The sequence below is a fragment of the Ranitomeya imitator genome, chromosome 1, assembly GCF_032444005.1.
Source record: "Ranitomeya imitator isolate aRanImi1 chromosome 1, aRanImi1.pri, whole genome shotgun sequence".
NCBI lineage: Eukaryota > Metazoa > Chordata > Amphibia > Anura > Dendrobatidae > Ranitomeya > Ranitomeya imitator.
Window position 1 is genome coordinate 1,190,668,088 of NC_091282.1, and position 16,745 is coordinate 1,190,684,832.

Sequence of the window (16,745 nt, forward strand, 5' to 3'; positions counted from 1 at the left end):
GGCATCCAGACCTGTTTTTAAGAAAAAGTGGCCACAGGTGACAGAAGGGTTTGGATGGGAGGACTGTCGGAGCTTTGTTTTCTTTACAGCCCTTGCTGGAAATTGTCCCGTTTGCCCCTATATCTGCCATCTGTACATATCTTTACTTTAAAAAAAAATCCACCATGAATTTCTGATCGTAAGTTTTATGTATAGAAATATATGGAGAAGAATCAGAGGTCAATTGCTCAACTGCGGCCGCTCTATAGATGACATCCAATTAAGTTACTACAAATATTTCCCGAGTACTTCCCCTTTAACAGCAAATGTGATACATTAATGTGACCTGTAATATTGTGTTGTGTGGAATATGTGTTCATCTATGTATATACTTCTGATTTACACATCCCGTTAGTGCTACACAGAGGATCTATCCACGACCGCGTATAAAAGTGCAGAATAGTAACAATCATGTCCAATAATTCACTATAAACACCATTCTGGAGGCTCCTCGGGGGATGATCACTAGGTACTAGTATGTTTTCTGCATTTCCAGGCACTCAGATCAAAGAGTGTCCTGCTGTTCAGCAAATGTTCGAGAGCACAATGGATGGAATTGTTTTCTTTTTACAATTACAATGTTCATAAAATCACCGTTTCGGCATAAATATTTTTCCCCCATTGATTGTAGGTTTGGTAGTTATGTATTTCTTAAAAAAAAAAAAAAATCAATATACTCTCTGCTACAACAGCAAAATACATAAACTTTTACATGAGTTGCCTAGGTTTGTGGTGTGTTTTTTTTTTTTTTTGTTTTTCTTTTTCAAGAGACGGCGCCACTCCTAATCACAGGCTACTGCTGGAATTGCAGCTCATCCCAGTTCAGACAGCCCAGGGAGAAGAGTAGCGTTATTTCTAGCAAAGAATTAAGCAGATCTTTTTTTTTTTTTTTTTTTCAAATCTTGGACAACCTCTAAAAAAAAAAATTTTTTTTTTAGGCTTTGTGTTTTTGACTTGCACTGGCGATTTCCTCTTTCAGACAACGACCTAAAAGTGAAGTAAAAAATGCTGGTCTTTTAATAGATTTTTTGCTATGTAACCTGTGAGCTGTATATTGTAGTGGCAGAAACCCTGATTCCAGCGATATATCACTTAGTTTACTGGGTGCAGCAGTTGTGATACAATCACTAATTTCTTTGCTTCAGATCTAGCAGTTCTCTGAATGCGGAGCCCTATATGACCCCGCCCACACCAGTGATTGGCAGCTTTCTGTGTATAGCCCCACCCGCACCAGTGATTTGTTGTTCTGTGTATAAACCCGCCTACACCAGTGATTGGCAGCTTTCTGTGTATAGCCCCGCCCACACCAGTGATTTGTTGTTCTGTGTATAAACCCGCCTACACCAGTGATTGGCAGCTTTCTGTGTATAGCCCGGCCCACACCAGTGATTGGCATATTTCTGTGTACACTGAATATAGACAGAAAGCTGATGGGGCGGGGTTGGACTAGGAGGCACCAGACACCTAGTCCTGTAGTGATGATAATCTGCTTATAAAATGCTGATTTTATTGAAACAGCACACAGCCTAGTAACTAACACATCACTAGAATCAGGGTCTCCGCCACTACATCATGCGGCTCTCAGATTACATGCAAAAAACCTAGTGACCGATTCTCTCTAAATAAGAGGTGCAATATGCATATAGGGCCGTTGAAAAACAACCACAGAAAAATCTAGTCCTGCGTCAAACTTGACCCATTAAAAAATATATATATAGCAACCAGTTTACTCTAAAATTGCAGGTGTTTTAGTTAAATTTGAGGATTTAAAGTGAATGTCCATCCATGAACACCATTTTTCTTTTTCAATCAAAATAGATCCAAACATATGTGTTTAACTTTTTCTACATTTATATTGTTTAAAGCTCCATAGAGTCAAATAATAAAATTCTTGCTGTCTGCAGCCACCACTAGGGGGAGCTCAATACATACTATTTATGCAGTGTGCAGTGAGCTCCACCTAGTGGTGGCTGCCAACAGCAAAAATATAATCACTTGACTCTATAGCTATGCAGGTGATTTGAGGGGTTCGTTTTATCAAAAATGGAGCCCTGAACCCTATTGGAATAAGATTTTTATTTTTTTTTATGCACAGAACAATGAGTCTAAAAACAAAATAATAAAATAGAATGGCATTAATAGGTTAACATTCACTTTATTTGCTAACAATTGAACTTCATGCCATCTTTGGCAAATATGAATGTAGTAGGTTACTTTCTTTTAGTTTCATTCTCAAAAGCCCAATGCAGGAATTGAAAAAAAAACAGCAAAAAAAAAAAAAAAAAAGCAATTGTTTTAGGCCGTTCACCCACACATCAATCCTAGTGATCATTAGAATAATTTACAGAAACCATAACCAGCAACACAGCTTTTATCATCTAGATTTACAACCACCACTGACATAAGAAATTTCCTGCTACTTCACGGAACTCAAATATAAAAACATCCAAAAATATCGAGAATTTTACATTCCGAATATGCATTTGTGTATCCTTATTGCAAATGCAAAGCATTATTGTCCTCCTGTGATAAATATTACGCTGACAAGCGTACACCGATTCAGTCATAGCCTCCCATCAAGGACTAAATCTGTCTCTTGGAAAAAATAAAATAAAAAAAAATGCCCGGAATGATAAAAACCCTTAAAGCCGCTGGTTCAATATCAGAGCCAAGCTATTTTCCAAAGAAAAAAAAAAGATTTTTTTTTTTTTTTTTTTCAGATCTTTAAAGTCACAGATGGAATTGTGAAGTGACGAAAAATGATAAAGAGGATTAATTTCTAGGTTATAAATCCTTACTGAGATGTAAGAGAAATTGACTTCTACACCAAAAATGAAAATATGATGTAGAAAAATCTCTATTGGTTACCTTTTCTAAAAATGTGTTGCGTTGTTGGGAGGAGAGCGGCATAAGTAAGTTATTGCCTAATAAAGTGATTTACAAAGTTTCATAACTTTCAATGCTGGATCAAATTTAAAAAAAAAAAATCAAAGTTGAGTTACTTTTTAAACAAACCAGCTAGATAGTCAACTATTGCTATGGTAAAATCTTATCTAATCTCGACCTTGACACAATCGGTATGATCTAGTTAATGATCATGACATGTTTGGTATGGTTAGGTCCAGTCAACCTAGACCTATACATGACTAGTATGGTGAGGGCCAGTCAACCTAGACCTATACATAACTAGTATGGTCAGGTCCAGTTAACGTAGACCTATGCATGACTAGTATGGTCAGGTCCAGTCAACCTAGACCTATACATGACTAGTATGGTGAGGGCCAGTCAACCTAGACCTATACATGACTAGTATGGTCAGGTCCAGTTAACGTAGACCTATGCATGACTAGTATGGTCAGGTCCAGTCAACCTAGACCTATACATGACTAGTATGGTGAGGTCAAAACAACCTAGACCTATACATGACTAGAATGGTGAGGTCCAGTCAACCTAGACCTAAACATGACTAGAATTGTGAGGTCCAGTCAACTTAGACCTATACATGACTAATATGGTCAGGTCTTATCAACCTAGACCTATACATGACTAGTATGGTCATGCCCAGTCAACCTAGACCTATGCATGTCTAGTATGGTCAGGTCCAGTCGACCTATACATGACTAGTATGGTCAGGTCCAGTCAACCTAGACCTATAAATGACTAGTATGATGAGGTCCAGTCAACTTAGACGTATACATGACTTTTATGGTGAGGTCCAGTCAACCTAAACCTATTCATGACTCGTATGGTCAGGTCCAGTCAAGCTAGACCTATACATGACTAGTATGGTCAGGTCAAGTCAACCTTGGCTGAGATACAAGACCTTAAAACTGGGGTCCCCAACTCCAGGCCTCGAGGGCCGCCAACTGCAGGTTTTCAGGATTTCTTTAGTATTGCATCGGTGGTAATGTGATCATCTGCACAGGTGATGATTCCAACCCCTGTGCAATACTAAGGAAATCCTGAAAACCTGCACTATTGGCGGCCCTTGAGGCCTGGAGTTGGGGACCACTGCCTTAAAACAATAGAAAAAGTCTCATCTAGTCAATCTTGACATATATGTAATTGGGATGGTCTTTCCTAGTTAATCTTGACCTAGACTTAGTTGGTGTAGTTTAATTTAGGCAACCTAGACATTTATTGGGATTTTCTTATCAAGTCAACAAAGACCTGGACACAGTCGGTATGGTCTTACGAAGTCGCCCTTGACCGAGAAGACACAATAGGGATGGTCTTGCCAAGTCTACTTTGACCTAGACCTAATTACTATGTTCCTATTGGTAACCATAGTTGGTCCCTTTCTTTTTTTTATTTAAGCCTCTAAAAAAACTTTTTTTTATGTTTCATTCAGTTGCAACAAACTATTCTACAGACTGACACTTCATCATTATGAGTTCAAACCACCATAAAAAAAGCATTCAGCAAGCTTCCCTGTTATGAAGTTACTCGCTTGTCTGAGTCGCCGTTGGTGTATATCCATTATGATCTGTACAGTTATGTATGCCCAGCAATACCAGTATACAGAAGCGTGCTTTGCTTAAACATAAATATAAGTAATTTCTAAATGAATCTTAACCACCTGGTTGCAATGAAGGCAGAGCAGTTAATTAGATGTTTTTGTGGGTTTTTCTTTTTTTTTTCTTTCAAAGTTCCTTTCGAGTTCTCTTAATTTTGACCTGGATGGGCGAAGCTAAGCCGACTTCTGGGAGGCTTCCGTCTCTTGCTCGGACAGCTTTTCTTCTGACAGAACAGTCATCCATGGGGATACGGAGCGTGTGATGGTTTGCTTGGCCAGGTTATAGTGATTTATGACGGTGTAGAACTTCCCTTGAGCGCTGGTGTCCTGTTCAGTGTAGTAATTGTCGAGAGCCGCGGGGATGCATCGATTGTTCTGCAAGTAGACAACGAGAGAATAATCAGTGGTTTGCAGGTCTACCTCAGTACATGCCTCACTCAGTTGATATACCAAGCGTTTGACTTCAAGTCCTACTTTTTTTTTCTGTTTTGAGGAAATTTTGGGTTGGGACACCCTTCGACTAGAACTCAAGACAATAGAAATCAACTGCATTATGTGAATGATTAATATGTTGGCAGCTTTTTGGTTACTCAATCGAGTTTTCGAGACTGCCCTTTACGCCCATTCTTTGCCCTCAAGAACTACCTAAGCACCTTGTTTCTGTAAGATCCACCACCATTTTTCTAGAGTATTGACCCCAAGCACAATACAGAACCATCAATGATTTCGCCCCATCCCCTTACTCTTCTCACTTATCTCCGAGGTTCCTTGTGATCAGTCGCCGTAAAATGTGGACATTTTGCAATGGATAGTATTGATTTCTTTATAAATTGTAATACCGAAACTCATCATTGTAATGATATTGTAATATCGTTTGATTTAATTTACTGATATTTTCTATCCACCTTCTCGTGTGGGATTATAGTCTATGGCTCTTTCCAAAGGTTTGTGGACCAAACTTGTCCATTCTAATGAAATGGTCCATGTTTCTATCAGACGGCACACAGACGTCATTCGTGCTTCCATCCATGTGATGTGAGCTAGCTTACTGCTCGGGTTTGCATCGAGGGTGCTCTTGCGCCATGTTCGAGGCCCCTTCTCGCATGTTTCGACAGCCAATAAACATGCGGGGATTGCCTGCCTAAACGGTAATTAGTGATGAGCGAACGTGCTGGGATAAGGTGTTATCCAAACATGCTCGGGTGCTAACCGATTGACTTCGTCGTGCTCGAATAATATGTTCGAGTTCCCGCGGCTGCGTGTCTCGCGGCTGTTCGACAGCCTCAACACATGAAGGGATTGCCATCGAATTGGATTGCTTTATAAAGGAGTATAGCTTTATTCCCAAAAATTTGGCTATACAGAAAGTATATAGAAAGTTTGTAGATTTTTAATTGCAAGCATTAAATTAGATTTCATGTTTATTGATCTGTACAATGATTAAAAAAAAAATGAAATAATTGGCGGTTGTGCTGGTAGTACGAGGTCTCGGGAAGTCTCACACATTGTTGACCTTGTATTTTAAAAATAATTTTAATTAGTACAGAATGTTCTGACATGAACCTAAAATATCTGAACTAATTAGTTTCCTACACGAAGAGGCTGCCATCTAACGCTTTGGTGTCTGCTCAGGAGAGTTGTTGTAGTCTATTTTGCATACAATGGACTTATTATATAATCATCTACAACTTTATATGATTAATAGTAATCATTAGTGATCACTATCTTATGCTGCGGTGCGTGCTGGCATTTATAGTACAGAGTTTCTCCGAAGATAATTAGCAACTAACCTTCCAGTCACTAGCTAATTGTCTCTTAAGATCTATGGGTGCTATAGAGGCTATGCAAAATACATAAGGCTTTTTTTTTAAAGAGTTAATATCACATCACAATATATTTATTAGAGTAAAAGTAGTAGCAAAAGTAAGCTATGAACACATAAGAAATAACCTAAGTAGTGGTCAGTTTCTCTAGTGAAGAAAATTGTTTGGTCACATATTGGCAATGGTTTTATCACATATCAACAACTATAGACTTTGAAGGCTCAGGTATGATGAAAACGTGTCAAAAGAGAAGAAAATATAAAATAATGACGGACATCAGGTGATAGATTAATAATAGACAGAAACTCTCAATAGGAACATACCCATAGTTGTAACTGGGATTGCACTCGATATGTCTGTAAAGGGCATTTGTCAGAAAGATTAACCCTACTAAACCGTCTATATGGTCACAGAGAGCTGAATAAATTGGTATCTTGATATCTGCAATACCATGTCTTATTCCCCAGAGTCACATTTTTCTTAAAAATAAATAAATGAGCTGTTAAGATCTATGGGCGGGACATTAATTTCCCTGAGAATCTGCCTCCAGAGCATATTATAAGCAAAAGGAGGTGAGAAAAGTGTGAGACATGTAATGACTGACAGTCTGCTCTCCTGATCTACATGTCTCACACTGGTAACGCCCCCTTTGCTTTAGAATAAGCTCTGGAGGCAGATTCTCAGGGCGATCTATGTCCGGCCCATAGATCTTAACAGCTCATTTACATGTTTTAAACAAATATGGATTACTCTGTAATAAGACATCGGACCGCAGATACTGAACTGGACAAAAAATGTAATTTTGTCTGCCGAGTGGAGTAAAACTTTTGGCACTTTTTAATTTCGCCTCTCTGTTTTGGATATTAACTCATTAGGTGCCAGTACTTTGATAATATCTTTTTCCAGCGGAGAAACAAAATTAAAGAACAAGCAAACAAAAATATAACATTTTCATCCATTCTGCAGCCACTATTACATGAAAAACTAGTTGGAAGGTCCTCTTTACGGCAAGAAAAGTAGTACCTGCGCTGTGTGACTCGCAATCAGACAGATTAATAAATAGTGCATCATGTAACGGCAATTCCATCACATGCTATTACATTATATTATTGATGGTGGTATTTAACCATGTAAAGAGAATCAAATACTTAAACTAATAGCACATACTCCGCTGTGTGTCCCTGAGCCCCAAGGAGTGTTTCGCACTTCATCAGGAGGCAATGTGAAGGTTGTGTGGGCCTTCGTCCCAACAGGCGTTTTGCACTACATCAGAAATCTGTGTAATGGTCATGTGTACCTTCAGTCCAATGAGCGTTTCGCACTTCATCAGGAGATTATGTAATGGTCATATGTAACTGCGGCCCAACAGACGTTTCCCACTTCATCGGGAGGCAATGTAATGATCGTGTGTATCTTCAGCCCAATGAGCGTTTCGGACTTCATCAGGAAACTATGTAATGGTCGTTTGTACCATTTGTCCCCAACAGGCATTTCCCACTTCATTGGGAGACTGTGTAATGGTCGCATGTACCTTCAGCCCATTGAGCGTTTCACACTTCATCAGGAGGTTATGTAATGGTCGTTTGTACCATCGGCCCAACAGGCATTTCCCACTTGATCGGGAGACTATGTAATGGTCGCGTGTACCTCTGACCCAATGAGCGTTTCGTTCTTCATCAGGAGGTTATGTAATGATCGCGTGTATAGAAACTTGATTCCAGCTCACCCAGTTGCTCTGTGCTCATCCACCTGGGGCTCCGACACCAGCCTCGCCCTGGCCTCACATCAAGAAAAATAGAAAAAATTGGAGACCGGCTCAACAGGACTGGATTTCCTTTTCTTTTTCAAAAGAAAATATGGTGCATACAAAAGAATAATTTACATGGTCGACATGACCCAGTCGATGCGTTTCGACTGCACTAGGCAGTCTTACTCATGTCGACCATGTCAATTTTTCTTTTGTATGCAACATATTTTCTTTTGAAAAAGAAAAGGAAAATCCAGGCCTGTTGAGCCGGACTCCAATGATCACGTGTACCTCTGTCCCAATGAGTGTTTCGTACTTCATCGGGAGGCTATGTAATGGTCCTGTGAACCTTCGTCCCAATGGGCCTTTCGCACTTCATCAGGAAGCTATGTAATGGCATTCATAAGTAGTAGTGATGAGCGAATATACTCGTTACTCGAGATTTCCCGAGCACGCTCGGGGGTCCTCCGAGTATTTTTTTAGTGCCCGGAGATTGTTTTTCTTGCCGCAGCTGACTGATTTACATCTGTTAGCCAGGATAAAGTATATGTGGGGGTTGTCTGGTTGCTAGAGAATCCCCACATGTACTTATGCTCGATAACAGATGTAAAGGGAAACACGGTCATTACTTTGCCTTCTGACAAAGTGTGAAACGCTCTTTGGGGTGGAGGGACATGCGGTCATTACACAGCTGGGTATATACCATCATCAATAATGTCGTAGAGTTGCTGTTACTTTATGCATTACGTGCTTATTCCGCTGTCTTATTGTGGGTCACACAGTGCAGTTATTACTTTTTTGGGCTATAAGTAGTGTCCCCCTTTTATGAGTGATCTTGTCACTTTATTAACATTGTTCTGTTTATCTGGGATATTGTTTTCATTGTACTTATTTCTGCAATGTCGGGGTTCTCGGTTATGGATGTAGCAAATGTTAACTTGACGCTTACTGCATCACATGTGATTGAAACTGTCAAATGCAATTTACCTACATTTGTAGGCCGACACATTATCCAGAATTACTACATGTTCACTTCCACTCTGCAACCACTTTCCACCATTATGAGAAATGACAATTTGAGGAACTCCACTTTTTGCCACTTTTTTTTCACTAGATCATCATTTGACTCCCTACATCCAGAAAAACATGCATAAAAATAAGTTCAAAAGAGACATAAAAGCGCAGATTTTGCCTATGGTTTTAACAAAATGGAAATTAACCAGCGGTGAAAATATAAACATTTGCAGCGTGACAATTTTCTCCTCCATTTATTTTGTTTTCGGTGTAGCAATGAAGCCCATGGAGAATCCACAGTATGTTACACGGGTGGATTTGTAGCAGAAAAATCATCAGTGTGTGGAGCAGGCAAGGCGAAAAAACCTGTCATTGTCTTTGTATTCTGCCAGCGAGATTTGTGAGAAATGTGCCGCCCCAGTGACTGCAAGGAAGTAGCTGCAGGGAGAATATAACAATGTTTCTCCCTGCAGCTGCACTTCCAATTAGACACACGAATGATTACCGTAAAAAATGTAAATAATGTTTTGTTTTTCTTTTTTTCTGACCGCTTTGCTTCATATCTGGGGGTTCTAAAATGGCTGAAGGAATGAAGTATGCAGGGGCATTAATGGCGACATTACAGCAATCGGTTAGACTTATACACATTTACAGTGGAAAAGTGCCAGCCTATTTGTCAGGAATATTTGCTATTTGCTCCGTCAACAGGTCCCAGAAGTTGATTTCTAGATGTCTGGTCTCATCTTTGCCCAGGAGGCTGATGAGCAGTGTCGTATAGATTTTGTGGGCGCGTCCTGTAAAACCAACCGCTATCAGTTACCTCGAATGTCTCTGGTAACAAGCCGTACCCGTATGCTTCATTACCGTGAGAAATGTGATTAATCGGGTCGCACGCTGTGAAGACATCTCTGCTGACGCTGATTGATTGGACTGTTAAGAATCATTTAAAGGTGTACTCATGCTGGAAATATCAGCCGCTTCTGCCACATGACAGTCACTTCATCAATTATTACTGTACAATAAGTGCCTTTGTCCCAGATCATTTCCGAGCCAATGTACATCCAGATGTGACCTATCCCGCAGCCATTCAGTATAATGTCATTTTGCTTAATTAATTAACTAATGCATATTATATTATGGTTACAATGCTTTTAGAAGGGAAATTGGAGATTTGTAACATTATAAGGATGACTAGTATTACACCTTGTAATAAAGGGCAGAAATAATTAGGGAATGTCTGGACAATGTGGGGCCCATACATGATTATCAATACTTTTAGTGAGCTCAATATCTTAAACTATACCAATGTTATAAACATATGAGTGTTAAGAATATGGAGGGATTTAATGGCAGCTTACAATCCTCCTTCAACATGTGTAGCTGTAACTGGACACCTGGCTCAGCAGGTGGTCCAGCCACACCAGCTAGTATCCAGGCTCATACAGGATGAATTCCTGTGGAGCCCACTCTGTGTGACACTTCCTTCAGTCAGGTAGAATTTCATAAGGAGAATATGGAGTACGTTCTCGCCACACACCGGTTACAGCCCCCCGAGGAAGCAACCGCGAAACATGCGTCGGGGCCTCGGCACGACGCACTGGCATTCATACTACTGAACCATGGGTAAGAGGCTTGGTGATGTATATTCATGGTAGCATTAAGGGATTTTGTTACATATTACGGTCTAGGTTATGCGGTGTACGAGTCTTTGCCATATATATATATATATATATATATATATATACCGTGGGAGAATATATAATATCTACAAATACGTTTTTGCTCCCCCTCTTTCCCATAGGTCTTTAGGTATGAACATTTAATATGGCTTTTATACCTTTCTAATGATACTTATTCCTGTCCTAAATTACTGTTTTTGCCTGTGTGATCGCTCCATAGCTGCATTGTCATTTTCTGGTTTTTCATTATTACTATTTTGTGTGATGTAATTTATTCATATTGTAAAAATATTTTTTGGGTTTTTTTTGCTCTGTTGTAATTATAAGAAATAAAGGTCTTTTTGTACTTTTGCACCAACTGGGCAGTCATGATATATCTTTCATTTATAGATAAAGATGTTTAATTGATTAAGCATTTAAGCTCCCATAGGTTCTTCTTTGCACACCGGTTACATTGTAGAGATTTCTAGAATGGGCAGAACACCTTCCAGGGTCTCGATCCATTCTTGCACCCCAGGGTGGGGAAAACGCAGAAAGCCCTACGGTCACTTTCCCACAGATTCTATCACCTCCCTGAAACAGGACATCATCATGATGACTTCCCAAATCATTTGTGATGATGTAGGTAGGGAGAAGTGACCGCAGCTTCTTTCTCAGTCGCCAAACCTCTATCCTTGCAGCCACATAGCTATTGTCCCTTCTGCCTTTTTCAGGGAGCGGTGATGGAAGCAGTGTGAGTGATACCAGTGCAGCTCCCCAATGATGATTAGAAGGCATGGGGAAGCTTTGCTGTCACTCACCCTGCTTCTATCACCTCCCCCTGATGATATCTAATTTCAGTGAATGAGGCTGCTGGGACAGATGCTGTATGACAATGTGCAAAAAATCTGCTTGGGCGCGGTAAGGGAAGTTGCGTGACAGTGGGGACTGTCAATGTGAGTAAGTAACTGCAGGAACATCGTCCTATGATGTCGTGTTTGAGACTCGCCTCAATCGAAACATCCTAGGAAGTAATGTATTAAAAAGAAAATGGATATAGTGATTAGCTATAGGGAGGATGGTAGGAAATTTTCTAATAAAGCAAATTACAAAAGTCGGCCTTAACAATGGAAATTTATAAAAGGGCATTTGCAGCGCCCCAGAGACCTGGTCGTTGCAGTATGACGCCCTGCCACTAAGGGGAGTGATAGTACGCCTGATGGCACTAAAGGAGTTCTGACCAGGTATCACCAGAACACATTACACTTCACACTCCGGCCACTAGGGGGAGAAAAAGGCTTTATTTATTGGGCCACTCCTCACACTGGTAAAACTAGGGGTTGGATAGGAAGTTAGTCAGAAGCTGACTGGGTTGGATTCAGGCAACATCCAATGGCAGGGGGTGTTGCAGGGAGAAGACACAGGGGGGCCCCTGTCAGGCGTGGGAACCTGGCAGGTGCCTAGCGAACAGAGCAGAACGTAACGGAACCGCACCTGCACACCCCGCGGCGGTATCCAGGAGAGGGACACGAAGGGAAGGATATTGTGGAACAGTGTAAACGCGATCAAGCACAAAGGAGAGCCAGTAAGAGTCGTGCCGTGAGACCAAGGCAACATCCTACTGAGGCGCGTAGCCGGTGGCCGGAACACCGCGGGAGTAACTGACTCTAGGCCTTACTTCGAACTCCGCAGGACAGTTAATCATAGGTTGGCTGTCTACCTTACTACACCTAAGAAGACATAGGGGCAACGCGTGGAGAGGGGCGTCTCTAGGGTCCCGGAAGAGCTCCGAGCCTTCCCGTCATACGGGTGCGTCCTAGCCATAACATTCCTGGGGGACGAGAAACTAGTAACATCTGGAACCAAAGAGAGAGAGAGCTGTAGAGAACGAACGAACGAGAACAGCAGTTGTGAGGACTATTCCGAATGCTCAGCAGGGTAGGACTACAGCACACAGGCGCTATTGGTAGGCAACGATTTCCATCTGCGAAGGAGACTCTGGATGTGCCCATCGGACCGGCCGGTCTCAGAGAGCCCTGTTGGCAGTGCTCTGGATTGAGGATCCTGAAGTCTTCAGTAAAGAGGTAAAGAGACTGCAACCTTGTGTCCTCGTTATTGCCTGCACCTCACACCATCACCATCCACCTTACTGGGAAGCCCTGGGGACATACTTCACCTGTGGGAAGGTATACCATCCAGCTGCCATTCCATCACCCCAGCGGACCCCACAGCAGCGTCGTTCACCCTGACCGAACACCACAGGTGGCGTCACGAACCCCTGACAGACTGTTCCACCTTTATTGGACGCCCCTTAGCAGGGTCACGGACCGAGTCTAGCCACCGTGACAGCCTCAGAACCGAACCAGAGAGGCCCGGTACCGAGAACTCGTGGCCCTGTGTCTGGGGGCGCTCCACATTATATGTGTTCAGTCACCTGTTTAATTTATTCAATTTGTATTGTCAAATTTTTTTGATAAGTCAGCTTTAAAGGGACACTGTCACCTGAATTTGGAGGGAACAATCTTCAGCCATGGAGGCGGGGTTTTTGGGTGTTTGATTCACCCTTTCCTTACCTGTCGTCTGCATGCTGGCTGCAATATTGGATTGAAGTTCATTCTCTGTTCTCCATAGTACACGCCTGCACAAGGTAATCTTGTACTATGTACTATGGAGGACAGAGAATGAACTTCAATCCAATATTGCAGCCAGCATGCAGACAACGGGTAAGGAAAGGGTGAATCAAACACCCAAAAACCCCGCCTCCATGGCTGAAGATTGTCCCTCCAAATTCAGGTGACAGTGTCCCTTTAAAGGGAATCTGTCAGAAGGGCTTTGCTATGGAAGCTGACTGCAGCATGAGGCAGAGACCCTGATTCCAGCGATGTATTGCTTGTATCACTTAGTCTGTTTTCTCTGCTGTAGATGTAGCAGTGCTCAAATGCTGAGCTGTGCATAACCCCGCCCACACCTCTGATTGGCAGTTACCTGTGTACAGTGTACCTTATAACACAGAGTAGCTGGACTGCATGGCATGTGACACCTAGTCCTGCAGTGATAATCTTCTGCTGATAAAACACTGATTGTATTGAAATTACAGTAAGCTGCTGAGCAAGTGACACATTGCTAGAATCAGAATTTCTGCCCCTACATCATGCTGCTCTTAAATAACATATTCCTTTTAAAGGTTTCATGCTGTGAGGGATTTCCTGTGCACAAATTTTTTTTTTTCCTAGGTTGTGGTTGTAACGGTGGCCATTGCACCTGGGGCCATTAGTTAATGTTTAGGTATATATCCGACATTTCCGTCCCCTCATATCCAGGGCTATAATTCCTACGCTTTATATAATGCGATGGCTTCCACCCGCTGCCGGGCAGCCTGTGATCTCTGCACTCTTCAGCTATGATCTCTCGCCCTGTCACTCACAACACTGTGCTTAAGTCTCCTGTAGCTGCGCGACTAAACTCCTGGGATCTAATTACCGAAGAGGCAGAGATTGTCAACCCGTGAGCAGAATATTTTACCAGACGACTTCTTCAGATTTCTGGATTCAAAGCTTTCCACTTCACAGGATTTTTATTTATTTTTTTATTTGTACAACGAGAAGTCAAAACTACTTTGAGAAAAATGAAGAGATGTTGCTGCAGTCAATCAGTCGTGGACTAATGGCGGGGCACAGAGCAGCCGCGAGGCTTTATCTGAATGTGTATGATTAAATGTCGGCTTTATCCTAAATGTATCCGATTCTTCACTCTGAGACCAATGGGATTATTACGTGCTCTGATGGTGATCTGACGGAGATCCGCTACCTGCAATGCCGCACTACCAAGCGAGCCGAGAGGATCTACCGAGCGAGCCGAGCGGCACTACCGAGCGAGCCAAGAGGATCTACCGAGCGAGCTGAGCGGCACTACCGAGCGAGGCGAAAGGAACTACCGAGCGAGCCAAGAGGATCTACCGAGCGAGCCGAGCAGCACTTCCGAGCGAGCTGAACGGCACTACCAAGCGAGGCGAAAGGAACTACCAAACGAGCCGAGAGGAACTACCGAGCGAGCCAAGAGGATCTACCGAGCGAGCCGAGCAGCACTACCGAGCGAGCCGAGAGGATCTACCGAGTGAGCTTAGCAGTACTACCGAGCGAGCTGAGTGGCACTACCAAGTGAGGCGAAAGAAACTACCGAGCGAGCAGAGAGGCACTACTGAGCGAGCAGAGAGGAACTACCGAGCGAGCAGAGAGGCACTACCGAGCGAGCCTAAATGTATCCGATTCTTCACTCTGAGACCAATGGGATTATTATGTGCTCTTATGGCGATCTGACGGAGATCCGCTACCTGCCATGCTACACTACCGAGCGAGCCAAGCGGCATTACCGAGCAAGCCGAGAGGATCAACCGAGCGATCCGAGCAGTACTACTGAGCACTACCGAGCGAGCTGAGAGGAACTACTGAGCGAGCTGAGCAGCACTACCGAGCGAGCCAAGAGGAACTACTGAGTGAGCAGAGAGGCATTACCGAGCGAACCGAGTGGCACTACCGAGTGAGCTGAAAGGAACTACACTAGTGTATATGGACTTTTCAAAAGCTTTTGATACGGTGCCACACAAAAGGTTGATACATAAAATGAGAATAATGGGGATAGGGGAAAATATGTGTAAGTGGGTTGAGAGCTGGCTCAGGGATAGGAAACAAAGGGTGGTTATTAATGGAGCACAGTGGGACTGGGTTGCGGTTAGCAGTGGTGTACCACAGGGATCAGTATTGGGCCCTCTTCTTTTTAACATTTATTAATGACCTTGTAGGGGGCATTCAGAGTAGAATTTCAATATTTGCAGATGACACTAAACTCTGCAGGGTAATCAATACAGAGGAGGACAATTTTATATTACCGGATGATTTATGAAAACTAGAAGCTTGGGCTGATAAATGGCAAATGAGCTTTAATGGGGATAAATGTAAGGTCATGCACTTGGGTAGAAGTAATAAGATGTATAACTATGTTCTTAATTCTAAAACTCTGGGCAAAACCGTCAATGAAAAAGACTTGGGTGTATGGGTGGATGACAAAATCATATTCAGTGGCCAGTGTCAGGCTGCTACAAAGGCAAATAAAATAATGGGATGCGTTAAAAGAGGCATAGATGCTCATGAGGAGAACATAATGTTACCTCTATACAAGTCACTAGTTCGACCACACTTATACACCGGAGACCAGAACTGTGCACAGTATTCTAAGAAAGACATAGCTGAACTAGAGCGGGTGCAGAGAAGAGCGACCAAGGTTATTAGAGGACTGGGGGGTCTGCAATACCAAGATAGGTTATTACACTTGGGGCTATTTAGTTTGGAAAAACGAAGGCTGAGGGGTGATCTTATGTTAATGTATAAATATATGAGGGGACAGTACAAACACCTTTCTGATGATCTTTTTAATCATAGACCTGAGACAGGGACAAGGGGGCATCCTCTACGTCTGGAGGAAAGAAGGTTTAAACATAATAACAGACGCGGATTCTTTACTGTAAGGGCAGTGAGACTATGGAACTCTCTGCCGTATGATGTTGTAATGAGTGATTCGTTACTTAAATTTAAGAGGGGACTGGATTAATTTCTGGAAAAGTATAATATTACAGGATATATACACTAGATTCCTTGATAGGGCGTTGATCCAGGGAACTAGTCTGATTGCCGTATGTGGAGTCAGGAAGGAATTTTTTTCCCCAAGGTGGAGCTTACTCATTGCCACATGGGTTTTTTTTTGCCTTCCTCTGGATCAACATGTTAGAGCACGTTAGGTTAGGCTATGGGTTGAACTAGATGGACTTATAGTCTTCCTTCAACCTTAATAACTACCGTATGTTGCTCTGTTTAAAAGTGTACATTTTTTAATAAACTCAACTGCAAAAAGTATTTTAGCCCAAAACTCAGTCTGGTTTCAGGTGCGATTTTCAT

General features: G+C 42.2%; 1 protein-coding gene across 1 annotated transcript in view; it reads right to left on the reverse strand.

Annotated features, from left to right (window-relative positions):
* Positions 1–2,756: 2,756 nt before the first annotated feature.
* The window catches only part of NSG1 (neuronal vesicle trafficking associated 1), an 85,721-nt gene continuing 71,732 nt past the window's right edge, over positions 2,757–16,745 (reverse strand). The window contains exon 5 of the mRNA XM_069744835.1: positions 2,757–4,930. Within this exon, the coding sequence (XP_069600936.1) occupies positions 4,730–4,930 (201 nt within the window). The 3' untranslated portion in view covers positions 2,757–4,729. The remainder of the gene's footprint in view (positions 4,931–16,745) is intronic.